At 44.7% G+C, this 16,197-nt stretch overlaps 1 protein-coding gene across 1 annotated transcript in view; it reads left to right on the top strand.

Moving 5' to 3' along the window:
• PTPN3 (protein tyrosine phosphatase non-receptor type 3) overlaps positions 1–16,197 on the top strand; it is a 224,870-nt gene that overhangs the window by 190,366 nt on the left and 18,307 nt on the right. The window contains exon 24 of the mRNA XM_074987968.1: positions 7,909–8,037. Coding sequence (XP_074844069.1) covers positions 7,909–8,037 — 129 coding nt within the window. The remainder of the gene's footprint in view (positions 1–7,908; positions 8,038–16,197) is intronic.

The following is a 16,197-nucleotide window of genomic DNA, read 5'->3' as shown; positions in this document are numbered from 1 at the left end:
CTTCTTGGTTCAGGCTTTCAGCAGTAACAAAACCGATTGCTGTCTTAAGTCATGTTTCAGGTTACTTTAAAATCATTGGAAGGACCTCAGTCCCTTTGTTAAAATGCTCCTGTTAGTGTAAAACCGGAGATTGGAGCAGGAAAGTGGTGAAATTGGATGTTCCCAGGGTCTCTCATACCTTCTGATATGTGGAGAGAATCCCATTGTCTGTACTGTGGAAAAGTAGAGTAAAAAGATGGAGTTTGAAGTCACATCACCAAGTCACATCTGTGTATAATTTTGCCTTGTCACAGCAGAAACTGTTGCTCACATTCCAGTTTGAATGTTCCCAGGAAAGTTCATTCAGTGTAGCTGGGTGTCTCCAATGATCCATTGTCAGCTGAGTACTTCTTGAAGACTAATTCAACTTGAATGGTCCCACCAAGACATGCTGGCTAAGTTTTTTGTGGGATTACCCCAGGTTCATACATTTGAAATTGTGCGTAGAGCCAATACTCATAACTTCAAATGCAAAAGTGATAACACATATATACCTAGCATTATCATAACCAGCAAGCCGTAACCTCTTAATAGGCATTACATGTCACATTTGACACAAGATTTGTTGCAAAAATATAACAATTGTTGCAACAATGATCTACAAGGTCGTATTTTAATCACGTGCAGTCAAAAATCTCTGACATAATTTTACAATTAATCTTGACAGTCCCTAAATATATCTTGTTTTCTTCAGTCCCCCAGCCACCCTCTGGAAAGGATGCTGTGACTGAAAATAATTATCTTCATATTTTTCATACAAACAACAAATCAGCATTGTCTTTGAAGACTGCCCCTTCAGTGTCAATTGTACATTAAATGTACTTGTTCCAGCCTTCTCCTGGTAAAAGCCTTTTCAGCTCATTAAATTGAGCTGCAGTGCTTTTGCTTGCTGAAACAAAGGCACGGTAATCCTAGTTCACTGCTCTAACGTTCTTTTCCACTTGCTGATCCTTACTTCAGTCCTGCAAATTTGTACTGCTCATCCAAGTGTCTACTAAAACTTGTAGATCTATATGCAAAGGTCAAAATATCACATTATGAAAGTAGAGAAGAAATCTCCATGTAATGAATTATTTTGACCCATAAATATATATTTGCTAATTTGTAATTTGTATGGGGACAACACTGAGGTTAGATATTTTGTTCCAGTCTTGAAGGCCCATCTCCATTTTTGTATCCATGTACACCAGTGATTTGTACTAATAACTGATACTGTTTTAAACTATTATTGTTCACTTGAAAAGAAATGCTACTAAGTGTTACTGTGAGATTTCTAATAAAAAAAATAGCACTTAAAAGTTAACTCAGACTAGGTTTTTGTAAAGAAAGGATTTCACTGACCCAACAAAACTTGGGTTGTGTTTTTACAGAAACTGCTACAAACCCTCGATAAACAAAAATATGATTCTTCCTCGAGTGTCCCCGTGGGTGCTCCACGATAGGTGTCGGGCTCGCCCCGGCGCCGCAGATCAGATCTTTCCAGCAGTTTCTGCCAGACCGCACATGCACCGGCGCACGCCGCTCCCTTGCACGCTCCCAGCCACGTGCGCGATCCGGTCCCCTCCAGTTCCTTCTTAACCGCCATCGGCTGCAGATGGAATCCACTCAGGCTGCGGCCAGAGTCAGCCTATTTAATGTTTTAAGTGTTTTTAGAGTTTCTTTTCAGTCTTTCAATCTTGAAGTTAGCTTGTTATTTTTCTTATTGCAAAAAAAAAAGAAAAAAGTATATAAAAGCCTTAGTAACAAGAGGAGCAGCGGAGGCCCGGGGACGTAAGGCCATTAGGCCTCCTGCCGCGGCAGGCTGGGTCCGAGAGGGGAACACGCACAGAGAAGATGCTAAGTACCCTATTAACAACTCAAAGACTCACCGCAATGTCCTCTTCAGGATTCAAGAAGTGTGTCATGCCGCGAAGCTATGCCGGCCTCCGATGGGCACAGTCAGTGTATTAGGTGCCTGGGGGAATCTCACGTCACCCAAAAATGCTCCTTCTGCGCAAAGCTCACGGCTAGAGCAAGGAAGGACAGAGAAATGCGGCTAAAAATGCTGCTCTCTGACAAGGCCCTCCAGCCAGACGTGCCGGAGCAGCCTCAACGAGAGGGACCCGCAGGGGCCCATAAAAGGAAGGCGGCTTCCCTCACCCCATCAGTGCAGAAACGGAGGAAAATCTCACCAACCCGATCCCTGCCGGCAGCCACAGCGAGCGGGACAGGTGCAGCACATAGCCCCCAGCCGCAATCACAGACAAGCGGTGGCAGCGCGGAAGCACACGTGGCAGAGGCTGAGCCTCCGATAATCAAACAGCCGGCCTGCACTGTGGGCAGAGCGGCGGCCAGGCAAGCGCCGGAACCGGCGGCACCGCAGCTAGCGGCACAGACCCCCAGGGTGACGACGGTCCAGAGCTCGCAGGCACGCAGCCTGCAGGCGCTGGGGGAGACTACCCGCGCGGCACCGACAGCGGGGCCGACATCCCTGGCACGGAAAGGGGCGGAGTCAGCCCCACAGGGGAGGGGAAAGGCAGCAGAGAAAACCCGGCACCGCAGCCCTTCTCCAGACAGGGCTTCAGGGCTGTTCTCTCTAAGCCCTCCCCTTATGCTACGAACTCCAACAAGGAGGCAGGGGTCTACCCTGAGCCTCCCTCCCCGTTCCTCCAGCCAGCCTCACCATGGCTTGGGCCATCCTCGCCTTTTCTGGGATTTGACCCCCTGGAGTACTATCACAAATCAGTCTCACCATTGTCTCAATCATCCAGGCGATCTCGCTCCCCCAGACGCTGGGGGTATGAGCCTCGAGAGTGGTCCAGGTCTCCATCCCAGGAACCTGTGCCCGTGTTGCCATGGTCGCCCCTATCATGCGGGGCATAGACACCATAGGCATACCCCCAGGGACAGGTCCCCTCAGAGGGTTCACTATCCCTGAGGGCAATTGCGGACGGGGACGGAAATGCAAATATCTCAGGGGGAGTTGATTCTGGAACCCCGAGATTTCCCCTCGCAAGCCTCCAGCGAGAAGATGTATCACTGTCAACAGGACCCAGAGGGATCCAGAGAGGCTTACCCTTGTGGTTCCTCTCTATCCTCCCCCGACGAGGCTACGGCACCAGGGGACATCCACCCCCCGGACGATCTCAAACAGTTCCAAGAGCTGTTCAAAAGGGTGGTCTTTACGCAAGGCATCCAAACAGCAGAGGAGCAGGAGAAGCACCATAAGCTCCTCAAAAACCTGAGACCTCCGGCCTCTTCCAAAATAGCTATTCCGCTCGACGAAGCAATTATGGAGTCCGCTACCACGATATGGCAGACCCCTGCGTCCGCTCCGCCTATAAACAAGAGAGCGGATAAGAAATACTTCGTCACGGCGAAGGGCATGGAGTTCCTGTTCAGTCACCCACAACCAAATTCTCTGGTGGTGGAATCGTCTCAACAGAGGTTGAAAACTTCTCAGTACAAGACAGGGGGAACGGACAAAGATGCCAAGAAGCTAGAGTTATTCGGCAGAAAGGTCTACTCCTCCTCTACCCTACTGTTGAGAATGGCAAATTATGCAGCACATTTAGCGAACCATACCTTTGACAATTACTCCAGGCTGACTTCCCTCATGGACTTGCTTCCAGAGGATAAGAAGCCGGTGCTGAAGGCCATCATGCAGGAAGGCTACGCAGCCTCGAGGACAGGAGTTCAGATCGCCCTGGACGTAGCAGATACGGCGGCACGCTCAATGGCTACGGCAGTGGTCATGTGCAGGGAATCCTGGCTTCAGACATCGGGTATCCCGAGGGATCTGCAGGCGAAGATCGTTGATCTCCCCTTTGACACACAGAAGTTGTTTGCTGAATCAACTGATTCGATCCTTCATTCCAGTAAGGATTCAAGGGCTACTCTCAGAACCTTGGGGATTTATACCCCTCCATACAGGAAGAAAAAGTATTACCCTCAGCAAAGACGATACCCGTATCAACCCCAGCGTGCTCACTACCAAAGGGGCTACAAGCAAGGGCGGCATCAACAGCACCAACAGTACAGAACTCCCAGGCGACGTTCCCAACAGAGCCGTGCCTCCTTGGGGCAGGGCCAAAGGCAACAAGTTTAACGGACAGATCGAGGGCTGCACTATCACTACCATCGCGCAATGTCATCCAAAGCTAATGTTCCATCATCGCCTCCGACCATTCTACGCCCAGTGGCAAAAGATCTCCACAGACAAATGGGTACTGGAGATCATAGCCACGGGTTACGCGATCCCCTTCCAGTCGCTCCCACCGCCACGACCTCCACCCAGGCCCCATCTAAAGGACGCCTCCCACGAAGCGAGACTCAAGCAAGAGGTGGACCATCTTATGCTTATAGGGGCAGTGGAAAGAGTGCCGGAGCAACTCCAAGGGAAAGGGTTCTGTTCAAGATACTTCCTTACAGAGAAAAAAACAGGAGGCTGGAGGCCCATCCTAGATCTTCGAGGCCTCAGTCGGTACTTGCGCAAAAAACGCTTTCGGATGATCACAGTCGCCTCTATACTTACGGCACTGGACGATGGAGATTGGTTCGCAGCCCTCGATTTACAAGATGCGTATTTCCGTATAACAATCCACCCGGCTCACAGACGTTTTCTCCGGTTTATGGTCAGCAAAGAATATTTCCAATACAAGGTTCTGCCGTTCGGCCTCTCCTTGGCCCCCAGAGTATTTACCAAGACCCTGGCAGTGGTGTCAGCCTACCTGCACAGACGGGGTGTTTATATTCCCATATCTGGACGACTGCCTACTGAAAGGGGCCTCGAAGGAAGAGGTACTACTCATGATACGCGTTACAGCAGGCACGTTCTCTTCACTGGGCCTGGTCATCAACCTGGCGAAGTCAAAGATCAACCCCACACAGGACATAGAGTTCATAGGGGCATGCATAAACTCCATCACAGCAAGGGTTTATCTACCAGATGCCTGCTTTCGCGCCATTGGTTCCCTCGTACAAGTCATCACCTTCAGCCCCACAGTGCCGGTTCTAACATGCTTACAGCTGCTAGGCCATATGGCAGCAGCAACGTTCATAGTACAGAACGCCAGATTGCATATGCGGAGCATGCAGCACTGGCTGGCGAGCATCTACAAACCGGCAGCACACACCGTCCGCAGGGTGGTGTCGCCCACGACAGAGGTGCACAGATCCCTGCAGTGGTGGGTGAACCCCAAGAACATGCTAACAGGGGTACCCTTTCACCAACCACAAATACCTATCTTTCTCACCACCGACGCCTCCCACATAGGGTGGGGAGCACACATGGGCGAAAAGGTGACGCAGGGACTGGGGTCCCCTACGGAACAGTCGCTGCACATAAATATGCTGGAGCTCAGAACAGTGTTCAACGCCTGCAAACACTTTCGAGACCATATACAAGGCAAAGTAGTCAGAATCAATACCGACAATACCTCCACCATGTTTTATATAAATCGACAAGGAGGAGCTCAGTCCCGTGCCTTATGTGCGGAAGCAGTCCACCTGTGGAACTGGTGCATTGCCAACAATATAACTTTGAAAGCCTCGTATTTACCAGGCGCTCACAACGTGCAGGCAGACCAGTTGAGCAGGCACTTCGCACTCACACACGAGTGGCAGATCCGTTCCGATCTCCTACGGCCAATTTTTCAGGCATGGGGGTTTCCCCAGATAGACCTGTTTGCCACTCATCGCAACAAGAAGTGCCCACAATACTGCTCCAGGGCAGGACTGGGACGGGGGTCCCTGGGGGACACATTCGCGATCTCGTGGAAGGGCCCCCTGCTCTACGCATTTCCTCCCACAGTGCTCATCCACAAGGTCTTGCAGAAAGCCAGGAGAGAGAGATCCTGCATGATCCTAGTAGTCCCAACTTGAGATCGACAGCAGTGGTTCCCCGTACTCCTGCGCATGTCGGACCACCCACCGATTTCCCTTCCGGTGGCGCCGGACCTGCTCATGCAAGCCCAGGGGTCTATAGTGGATCCACACCCCCGAGGCCTGCGACTGCAAGCATGGTTAATCCATGGCTCAGCTCCCTAGAGAGCACATGTACGGAGGGAGTGCAACAAGTCCTAGACAGTAGCAGGAGGACTTCCACTAGGAAGACCTACAAGCAGAAATGGACTCGATTCACTGCATGGTGTTCTACCAAGCAATTAGCTCCCCTTGCTGTGCCTATACCTGTAATATTAGAATACTTACTGGACCTCAAGAGAGGCGGACTCTCCCTATCCTCGTTGAAGGTCCACCTTGCTGCTATATTGGCTTTCCGACACGAAGAGGAAAGGCCCATGGTGTTCACACATCCCATGGTTACTAGGTTCCTGAAGGGGCTGGTAAACCTGTACCCACCTCGGAAACCGCTTCTACCTTCATGGAGCTTGGACCTGGTGCTTAACGCACTAACGGGACCACCGTTTGAACCCTTCACCACAGTTTCCCTCTGTCTCCTTAGGATAAAGACGACCTTCCTTCTTGCAATCACGTCAGCTCGCAGGGTGAGCGAGCTCGCAGCAGTTATGGCAACGCCACCCTGCACAGTATTTTCAAAGGAGGCGGTAACCTTATGGCTGCATCCAGCCTTTGTTCCGAAAGTTTCTTCAGAGTTTCATGTTAACGAACCTATAGTCTTACTCTCATTTTATCCAAAGCCTCCTAACTCCAACAAAGAGGCGCGCCTGCACCTCCTGGACGTGAGGAGGGCGCTCGCTTTTTATATAGACAGGACTAAGTCCTTCCGAAAAACGGATAGACTCCTAGTCTCTCTCGCTCCCAGATCAAAAGGAGAAGGTCTCTCTTCACAGAGAATCTCGAAGCACATCGTATCCTGCATAAAAATGTGCTACGAACTTAGAAAGACTCCTTTACTGGCCCCACCTAGGGCTCACTCCACCAAGGCGGTGGCGGCATCAACAGCCTTTTTGAAGGGCATTGCGCTAAAAGACATCTGCAGAGCAGCGACATGGTCATCCTATGACACCTTCGCCAAGCATTATGCCCTACACAGGGTATTCCAAGAGGATACCCGTCTCTTGACAGCGGTCCTTTCGGGGGCAAGCTGCACATAACCCGATTACCCACCTCCTTTCTTGGGTTACTGCTGGGTAGTCACCTATCGTGGAGCACCCACAGGGACACTCGAGGAAGAAAGAGAAGTTACTCACTGTAGTAACGATGGTTCTTCGAGATGTGTCCCCGTGGGTGCTCCACCACCCACCCCTCCTCCCCGCTTCACATCTCTGTTTAGTGTTTTTCAGGAGCATCCGAGGTGGTTGGTCAAGGAACTGGCGGGGACCGGATCGCGCACGTGGCTGGGAGCGGCACGCGCCGGCGCATGCGCGGTCCGGCAGAAACTGCTGGAAAGATCCGATCTGCGGCGCCGGGGCGAGCCCAACACCTATCGTGGAGCACCCACGGGGACACATCTCGAAGAACCATCGTTACTACGGTGAGTAACTTCTCTTTTCTAAGTGCTGCGTTAAATCTCAGAAAGCAGGTATTGGGCATTACAGGTGTGTAATAATGCCATTAGATGTGATGGGTCTAATTGTCCACTGGCTCAGACAATGTACATTTATTGATACCTATGTAAAGAGAATGTGAGGATCACAATTTCAGCATTCAGCATTTGCTTTGTATGGGTGTAAATGATCACACAAGGCCGTGCGGTGATCCCTGCTGACATGTCACACTGTTCTCAGATACTGATCCACACATGCCACAACAACAAACCAGAACAGTTACAAATAACATTTCTGATCTCTTTGGTGTAGCTGAAAGAAGATAGGGTTGGATCATATAAATGTCCCATTTAAATGAGAGACTGAGTGAAAACACAGTTAATTATCAGATCATGGCTTGTGCTTTTATTTTTCTTTGCAGACCAAATGTCATCAATATTGGCCTGATCCACCAGATATAATGGAATATGGCAACTTTCGTGTCAAATGTCAATCTGAAGATTGTACTATTGCCTATGTTTTTCGGGAAATGTTGATTACAAATATTGAGGTGAGTGCTTTCTATACTGTGACCATTAACTTTTGGGGTTGGGGTGGTTTGGGGGGTGGTTGTTTTCTGTAGTGAGAAATACAGCTAAGTCTAGTCAAATTGTATATATTATAAGTATTGCGTGACCCAGTGCATTTTCATAAATTTTTTAAGGAATGCCTCTAAATAGCGCTATTCTGAATGTCCTTCCAGTGATTTACATTTAAAAAGAAAGCTAAAAAGCTTATTAATTATAAGACCTTACTCTATTATGTTACTGTGTATTTATTTATTATAGTCATCCATACTGCTTTACTGTCCTTGACACTAAACAAATACTTAGGGCTAAAATATAGATTATTTTCCTTCATAACATTATTGCTCATTTAGAAGGGGAGGGTGAGACAGTTCTTCAGTACTACACACCCATGGAGTAATTACCAGAAAAAGGTGAATCCTTGTAATATAGTTTTGTGAGCACTTACAGAATATTGTGTATCTTCTTCCATTAGTTCTGCTAAACTGAACAAGCAGCATCATAGAGTGCACAGTTTGAACACATGCAATTTATGCAAGGTTTTTGTACTCTTGGGCTGCAGCTATTTTGTTGTAATGAAAGGGGAGGAAAGGGGAAAAGTCAGATGCATGGCGTACTTTCACAGATGAAATTGTACCACAGCATTCATATTCAGATCACATCCAAGCTTCTTGGAAGTCTGAGCTTGTTTATACAAAGGGACTTAAGACTTAGTTCCTGTCCACCTCTAATAATAAGCTGCCCTACATTATTCTCTCTAGCATCTTTACATCCTTTCTCAAAGCTCTAACCACAAAATATCTGTTATCTTCTGAAATGGTGAAATATTGCTGTCGTTGTAAAATATCCCTATAGGAATCCACCACAGTCTGGCCAGTTTTTTAATTAATGTTCGAATGTCAGAAATCATTCCTTCTGCATTTGTTGTTTTTTGATTTAAGACTCCTCTAACTTCTGTCCAATTAGGTGGCTATTACTGAGCTTGTTGGTAATACTGAAAAGAACACATTAGTTCTCAAATATTATGCGGTTTTCTTTTACAATATGATGACATTTCCTTTACTATATGACCAAATCTCATAATCTGATGAATTATGACAGGTGTCATAAATATGTTTTATATTTAGCATTTTTATTTACTAAATGGGATATTTAACAAGCATTCTGGTTTTGTTTGTACTCACAATATTTTGTGTCTCTGGTGTCAAGCACACTAGCCACGTGTGACTATTTAGCCAGTTTAGTGTGACTAGTTGGCTTAAAAATAAATATATTTTCAGAAAAGCGTGACTAGTTCATCTAGTGGCTACTGGTTTGGAATTGCTTGGACACCACAATTCTATGCCAAATACAGGTCCTCTCACTAGTGTCCATATTCTCAGTGTCTTTCAGCTACATTGCTTTATACTATAGCCTTTCATATTTATGGGAAACCAATAGTTCATTGTTCTACACGCTGTCCTATCAGTGATAAATCTGGGTGCCAATGAAAGAAATTTACTTAATCTTCAAACCAGTGTCATGGCACAGTGCTGCAGGTTATGACTAGACAAGCATTTTTTGTCTTGTAACTCAAGTTAATTAATGGCCTGGTAATTCAATTAGCTAACACTTTTTAAACACTAGTTTAGATAAACCAAAACCATTGCTTCCTATTAAACTGCAAATGTAGAATGTCTAAGTTAGCATTTGCAGACTTGTTAGCTAAATTGAGTAGACTGGCAAACAGATCCCTCATGGTAAGTAACAGGAGGTGAAATCCAAGTATAAAAAATGTAGTTGTAATTTTCATGTGAGTCTGTGGATGAAAGTAGACCCAGGTGCCCAGATAATCTTTTCTTTGATCTGCTGACTCATGAAGACTACAACTTGCTTTGGCTTCTCTAGGAAACTGGTAGTTGCCACATAGTAGCTAACACAAGTTAACACACCTTTATTCTTAGTTAATACACCCTTTCAGATAAATTGCTCAGAACAGTCATAGCTAAAATTTTGTGGCTTTTAGCTTGTGTTGAATAATCCCATGTTACAAACATAGTGAAGACAAAGCAGTTGCACTTTTAAGCCACAATAGCAGGTCAATTTAAGCTTGTTCCACCTAAGATTTGCCTTGGCTAGCTAACATGATTTAAAACTATAATTGCCATATCTTCACTGTGATTGTAATGTAGGTTAGTTAACAGGTTAACCTCATACTGTTTTGCCCTAATGAATACAAGGCCATGTTCTTAAATGAAGTGACCAAAATTTTCAAAAGCTTAGAGGCAGTGGGGATTTGGGGTTTAAAATAGAGACCTGTATGAAATAGCCCAAAAAAAATATAAAACCAGAGGTGTTGATACTTGGCCAGCTGCCTGCCCCCTCCCTCCAGCGAGTCCTATAGCTGGGGCTGTCATGGTGCTGGTACTGAGTACCAGCAGGTAGTGGCACAAAAAAAAGCAGTGCAAAACATTCCTTTGCACTTTGAGCTCTTTCTCAGTGTAGCTAAAGGCATTGTTCAAGGAGCTTTGGAAAGAGCTTGTTTTATGATTAAAAATGGATTTTGCAAAGCTTTTAGGTCGCACAGAATGGTTTTGTTGTTGTGGTTTTTGAAAACTTTGTGCAGTCTTGTGTGAAAGCAAACCAGGCATTTTATTACTCCCAGAGCTAATATGAGTATTATATTCTCTGTCTTTTTAAAGATAGAGAGCATGGAGACCAATACACTTAATTATTAAGATGAATAATAGCTTGAAAATGTCATATGAGATATGATTTCATATAAGAAAGTATTTCTATAAGATACACAGACCTAGTCTTACCCTAAAATTTAGGTTAATCTAACTGCATTAATCAGATCTATGAAAAATTTTGTGTGGCATAGTTAGAATGACCTAATCCCCGCAATAGGTCCAGGTGAGTTGACAGAAGAATTATTTTGTTGACCTAGCTACTAGCTCAACAAAAAGAAATCCTTTACATCAAAGTAAGAAGCATGTGCACGACAGCAGCAGTGTCACAGCACCATAACTCTCCTGCTATTGTTTTTGTAGTACTGTCCCTCAGAATTAAGAGGGATGGATTCTAAGCTTGACTGTATGGTAGTGGTAGGTGACCTGTGGTCATTGGGGTTCTGTGTGTGGCCCACGAGACATTTTGTTTACTTTTGCCCATGCGCAGGATTGCCGGATTCTGCTGGTTTCCGTCCATGAACGTTTTTTTTTTTCTTTTCCTCCTGCTGATATTACTAAAGTAACATGCACAAAAAGCAAAGGGACATGAAATGAGGTGCTTGTTGATTGCACACAACATGAACTGAGAGCCATGCACCAATCAATGCACTGTTACAATTCAATCGGCACACTCCACAAATTCTGTGTACACAAATGCAGTTAGCAAAAACTGTCCTATCCTGATAATCTGTCTTGGTTACAACAATCTTGTGGCCCACTGAGATGAAGTAGGGCCTCTCATGTGGCTTTTCGTCATTAGGTTGTTCATTGCTGCTGTAAGAAAACCTAGTTCATAAGTGGAATCAAAACATGGCTCTTTTTGTGCATTTCTCTTATATGTTTAGGAGAAATGGTAACCAGAGGCGGCTTAGGATTTTCCATCGCAGTACTAATTCTATTCCATACCTGTAGTTGCAGCAGATGGCTACGCCATTAAATATTTATATTCTTTCCAACCTAAATATTATGGGGACATATGGACTAATATCTTGCCTCTTCCTTTTGTGACTAAGGTTCTCATGTAGCCTTGAAATAAGAAAATATAAAGCACTAAGTTCATAACATTGTTCTGAGCAGTCGTGACAAAAGAAATGTAAATTCTGATTTTACTGTGCTTAATTCACCACGTCCATCTGTATTTTATGTACTCAGTATATATTTAATTTTCTTTTAGTCATATTGCAGAAGTAGATCTGAGGTGATAGAAGAATGAAAAATACTTCATTATCCATTATACTTTCTCACAAAATATGTCCTCTGTCACAGACACATCCCTTACTATAGATCATACCGCTTTTTTGTTTCATTAGTACACAGACTCTGTGTTGCTATTCTAGCTGCCATGGATCACTTTCTATTTCTGGTAGTTTCTACTAAGCAGGTTTGCGATCCAGTATTTTATTGGTTTTAATTTTGGTGTTATTTCTGTCCCTGATTTTATGATTTATTTACTTCCACTGGGCATGGATGAACTGTGACATGAAACTTTTCACATAATTTTGGAGGTGAACATTGCTTAGTACAGAATATTTTATTTAGAATTCGTCAGTCTCTATGAAAAGTGTTACATAAGAGGTAGTGACAAGAAAGAAGGGCTTTTTGACACTTCAGAAGTTCTGCCGTGTATTGTATTAGCTGCTGCCCCCATGCTTTGTCATCCTCCTACTTGACTTGTTTTATTAACTAAAATAAATCTTTCAACTAAAACTAAAATGCTTGATGTTTGAACATTTATTTAACTTAGTTCTGTAGAGAGCAGTTATATCATCACTGTAGCAAACAGTATACATCAGGTGAGATTGCTGATACTTTATAAATAACCACATGAAGATGATTAATTATAACAGTCCCTTGCTATCACTTTTGCTGAGTATCAGTGATGGAGAAAAAGGTTTGCAATGAAAAAGCAATAAGTCAGCCATTCTGAAGTTTTACTTATGCATAAAATTTGGCAAAAACACTAGGAGTTAGTTGAAGGAATGGCTACAATATTTTCAAGAGGAACAAATTAGAACATTCAGAACAATTAACATTTTTTCTCTTCAGGCCTGAGTAGCATGCAGGCATTTTTGGGATGATGTTAACATAATCTTACAGGCAGAACTGATAAGCAGCCTAAACTCTAGACGCTACTAACATTTTCCATTAGGAAGACTCTTTTTTTTAGTTGTGTGTAATGTTGCAAACTGTAACTATTCAGGCTAAAATGTTCCATGCTAGGCATCTCCCTTTTCAGCAAGGCCATTCAGCTGTTTCATAGAATAAATTAGGGGAAATCAGTTTATCAACTTGATTTGCTCATGTTCAAAACATGCCTACAACTGTTTCACTGGGATTCTCCAGTGCTTACAGGCTTTGGAGCAGAAACTTGAAATTGTTAGGTGCTTTCTCTTGGTGTCAAGTTGGATCTTTTGGGTTCCCCAAAATTAGGGTGACCATCCATTCTGTTTTGGGTCACACAGCCCCATATTTCAGTTGCCATCCTGGTGTCCAGATATATTTTGCCAAAGGGGCTAATTGCCCCCAGATTCCACTTTTTTAGGAGTGCAGGTGGCTGCCCCCAGTTCTGGCTCCCCATGACTGAGGGAGCCGGGAGCCAGGCCCACATTGCAGCGTGGCTGCCTCCTTGCTTCCCCTTGCTGGTGGGAGCTGGGATCCAGATCCGTGCAGCTCCTGCCCGGCTTCCCCTTAGCTGCGGGGTGGGTGGGGGGAGACCAGACAGGTGCAGCTGCCCCCTGGCTTCACCCACGTAGCGAGAGCCAGGAGACAGATCTGTGCGGCTGTTGCCTGGGTTCCCACGGCTGGTAGAAGCCAGGAGTTTCGCTGGCAGGGCAGAAGCCTTGTTCCCAGTGCCCTGACTAATGGAGCAGATGATACCCCCAGCTGCCTCCCCACAGCACCCCCAGCAGGGTGTCACCCCCACAGGGTAGACACCACCTGACATCCAAGTAGGGTGACTCTCCATCCCATTTTGGCTGGGACCGTGTCATTCCCTTGTGTCCCACGTATGGCTGGGGGAGAAATGGTCACTGTACCTAAAATATGCTTAGTAGAACTATGCTAGCAGCTGGCAGCATTATTCTCTGATGATTCCATTTGAAATGAGCATGTTCTGTCCCTTCACAGTTCCTGTGTGTCAACTGGCTTGAGCATGTGCCATCACTGCACAATGACTAAGCATACGTCATTCCAAAGCAGTTGAGGATATGCAGGTCTATCCCTGTGAGTGCCACTGTCAGCTGCTTGGGGCCACTAGCATCCTAGGAAATTCTCTTCTGTGTTCTCAGTTGCATCTTTTTAGTGCTCATGCTGCACGGAGGAGGAAATAGTGGACTTGTATGGAGCCAGGGGGGTTAGTGGGTAAGGATAGGTGTGCAAGAGCTGAAGAGAAAGAGGCTAGAAGTAGTAAAAAGGGTAGATAGGCCTGGGAGACTGGAGCAGACAGCTTTCTGACCAGTAAAACGCACTCCTCCCTAAATAAATAAATAAATTACTGTTTTAAAATCAGCATTAAAGACTATTAGATTGCAAAATCAACTATGCAAACATTTGAAAATGCAAGTTTTAAGATTGCTTATACAATCTTATTTGTGTACGTGTATTATGAGAGAAGATTTAATAACATAAATGGCGTATTGTTTTTTTCCAGTACCCCTATACAGGAGGGACTGTGCTCAGTGAATATCAAGCGTTGTGTACTGTATAAAGCTCTGTTTGTTGGAGCACTGCTTTGTTTGTTGCAGAAGCTGGAGTATGAGCAGTGAATGAGGCAGGGAATGGCAGGAAGAGAAGAAATCTTGTGGTTAAGGCAACTGAATGCTGCCACTGAGAACTGGATTCTGTCCCTGTCTGTGCCAGAGAAGAGTTCCCATGTAGCAAGTAACTTTAGCCAAACTTTTCATAGGAGGTCACAAATTGCATATGCTGCTTTTTCTGCTTGCCTAGCTTGTGACCCTTGCAACGTGATTTGCAAAAGTGCTAAGAACCACCTGCCATTCATCAATGAGAACTGTGCAGTGCATAGATAAAGTATGCTTAAAACCTAAGTATTCTAAAAAAACACCCAGGCTTTAATATGTCAAACTAGGCACTCAAAATAAGGGGACACTTGACAGTTTTGGTCTTACCTGTATCTTTGTTTCCCATCTGTAAAATGAAGACAATGCAATCACACCTAAAAGGAGTGTTGTAAAGATAAATTAGTTGGTGTTTGTGAAGCACTCAGATGTTACTGTGACAAGTTATGTAGAAAATGAGGAAATGAATTCTGTGATCAGTACTGGATTTAAATGGTTTGTAATGGTAAATAAGTCCTGAGACCACATTTTGAATTATCATGGTAATATGAAATATTCACTAGCACCGAATGAGATGCCTTTGGGTGGGTAGAAAAGCTATGGGATTACACGGTTAAAAAGACTGTCATAATACATGTGAACAGAGGAGCTGAGAACAACCTTAATTCTGGCATTTCCGGACTTTGCAAATTTAACATTAAAACAATGTATTGGGCTGACAGTGATTTTTCAAAATTAAAAACCCATCTGCCTGATTCTGGATCTAGACTATTTTGGGCAGGGATTTTGTCGTATTTTGTACTGAGCATGTTTAGAGCTTTAAATATTTGTCTATTTTGTGTTTACACAGTACGTAACACAAGGGACCCCATTCTTTGTAAGCATTGAGGCACTAGTATGAAAAACCGTGAATAATAATGCTTAGCCTTTTCTAGTCTTCTAGATAATACTTAGAGGTGAAAAAAAATTGAAGGTTGGACTAAGCACATGCCATAGTTACAGAATACATGTGTCAATGTAAAACATGAGTATGGCTGCCAAAAGGGATCATGAATAAATGTCCATTGGCTGTAACTACTAGAAGTGGTCACCTGCTTTAAAAGGAAATTACAGGGAGAAAAATGCTTACTAAAGTTGTGTTCCCAGATTTTTTTGTTGTCTTCATGTGCCTTTCTATAGATCGTGGAACTGGCTGGTGAAGCTGCAGAAGATCTTTCTCTGTCATAACCCTCATGAAGCTACCAGTCCCAGCTTTCGCAGAATCAAACAAATACAGCAATGCATGCACTGAATAGAGGCAGGACAGCAGATGGAGTCTGTAGTGATAAAGAAGCACCACACATAGTACAACCCAGTCAGTCCCTTCAGTTCTGGAGGGCCGCTATGTCAGGGTGGCTTCCTCTTCTGTGAGTTAAAATACAAAAATCTTAAATCTCTAGCCCCTCAAACTACATATCTGACAACTATCCCCTTCCCAAAGTAACTGCACTACTCCAGGAGATCTTGCATGATCTCAAAATCAAAAAGGAGTCATATAAAAAGTAGAAATTAGGAGAAATTACAAAGGGTGAATATAAGCAAACAATAAATGTGTTCGGGGCAAGATTAGAAAGGCAAAGGCACAAAACAAGCTCAC

This window comes from Carettochelys insculpta, chromosome 2, assembly GCF_033958435.1.
Source record: "Carettochelys insculpta isolate YL-2023 chromosome 2, ASM3395843v1, whole genome shotgun sequence".
In the NCBI taxonomy this organism is placed as follows: Eukaryota; Metazoa; Chordata; order Testudines; family Carettochelyidae; genus Carettochelys; species Carettochelys insculpta.
Note: the sequence above shows the minus strand (reverse complement) of the source record. Positions and strands in the feature narration are given on the sequence as shown.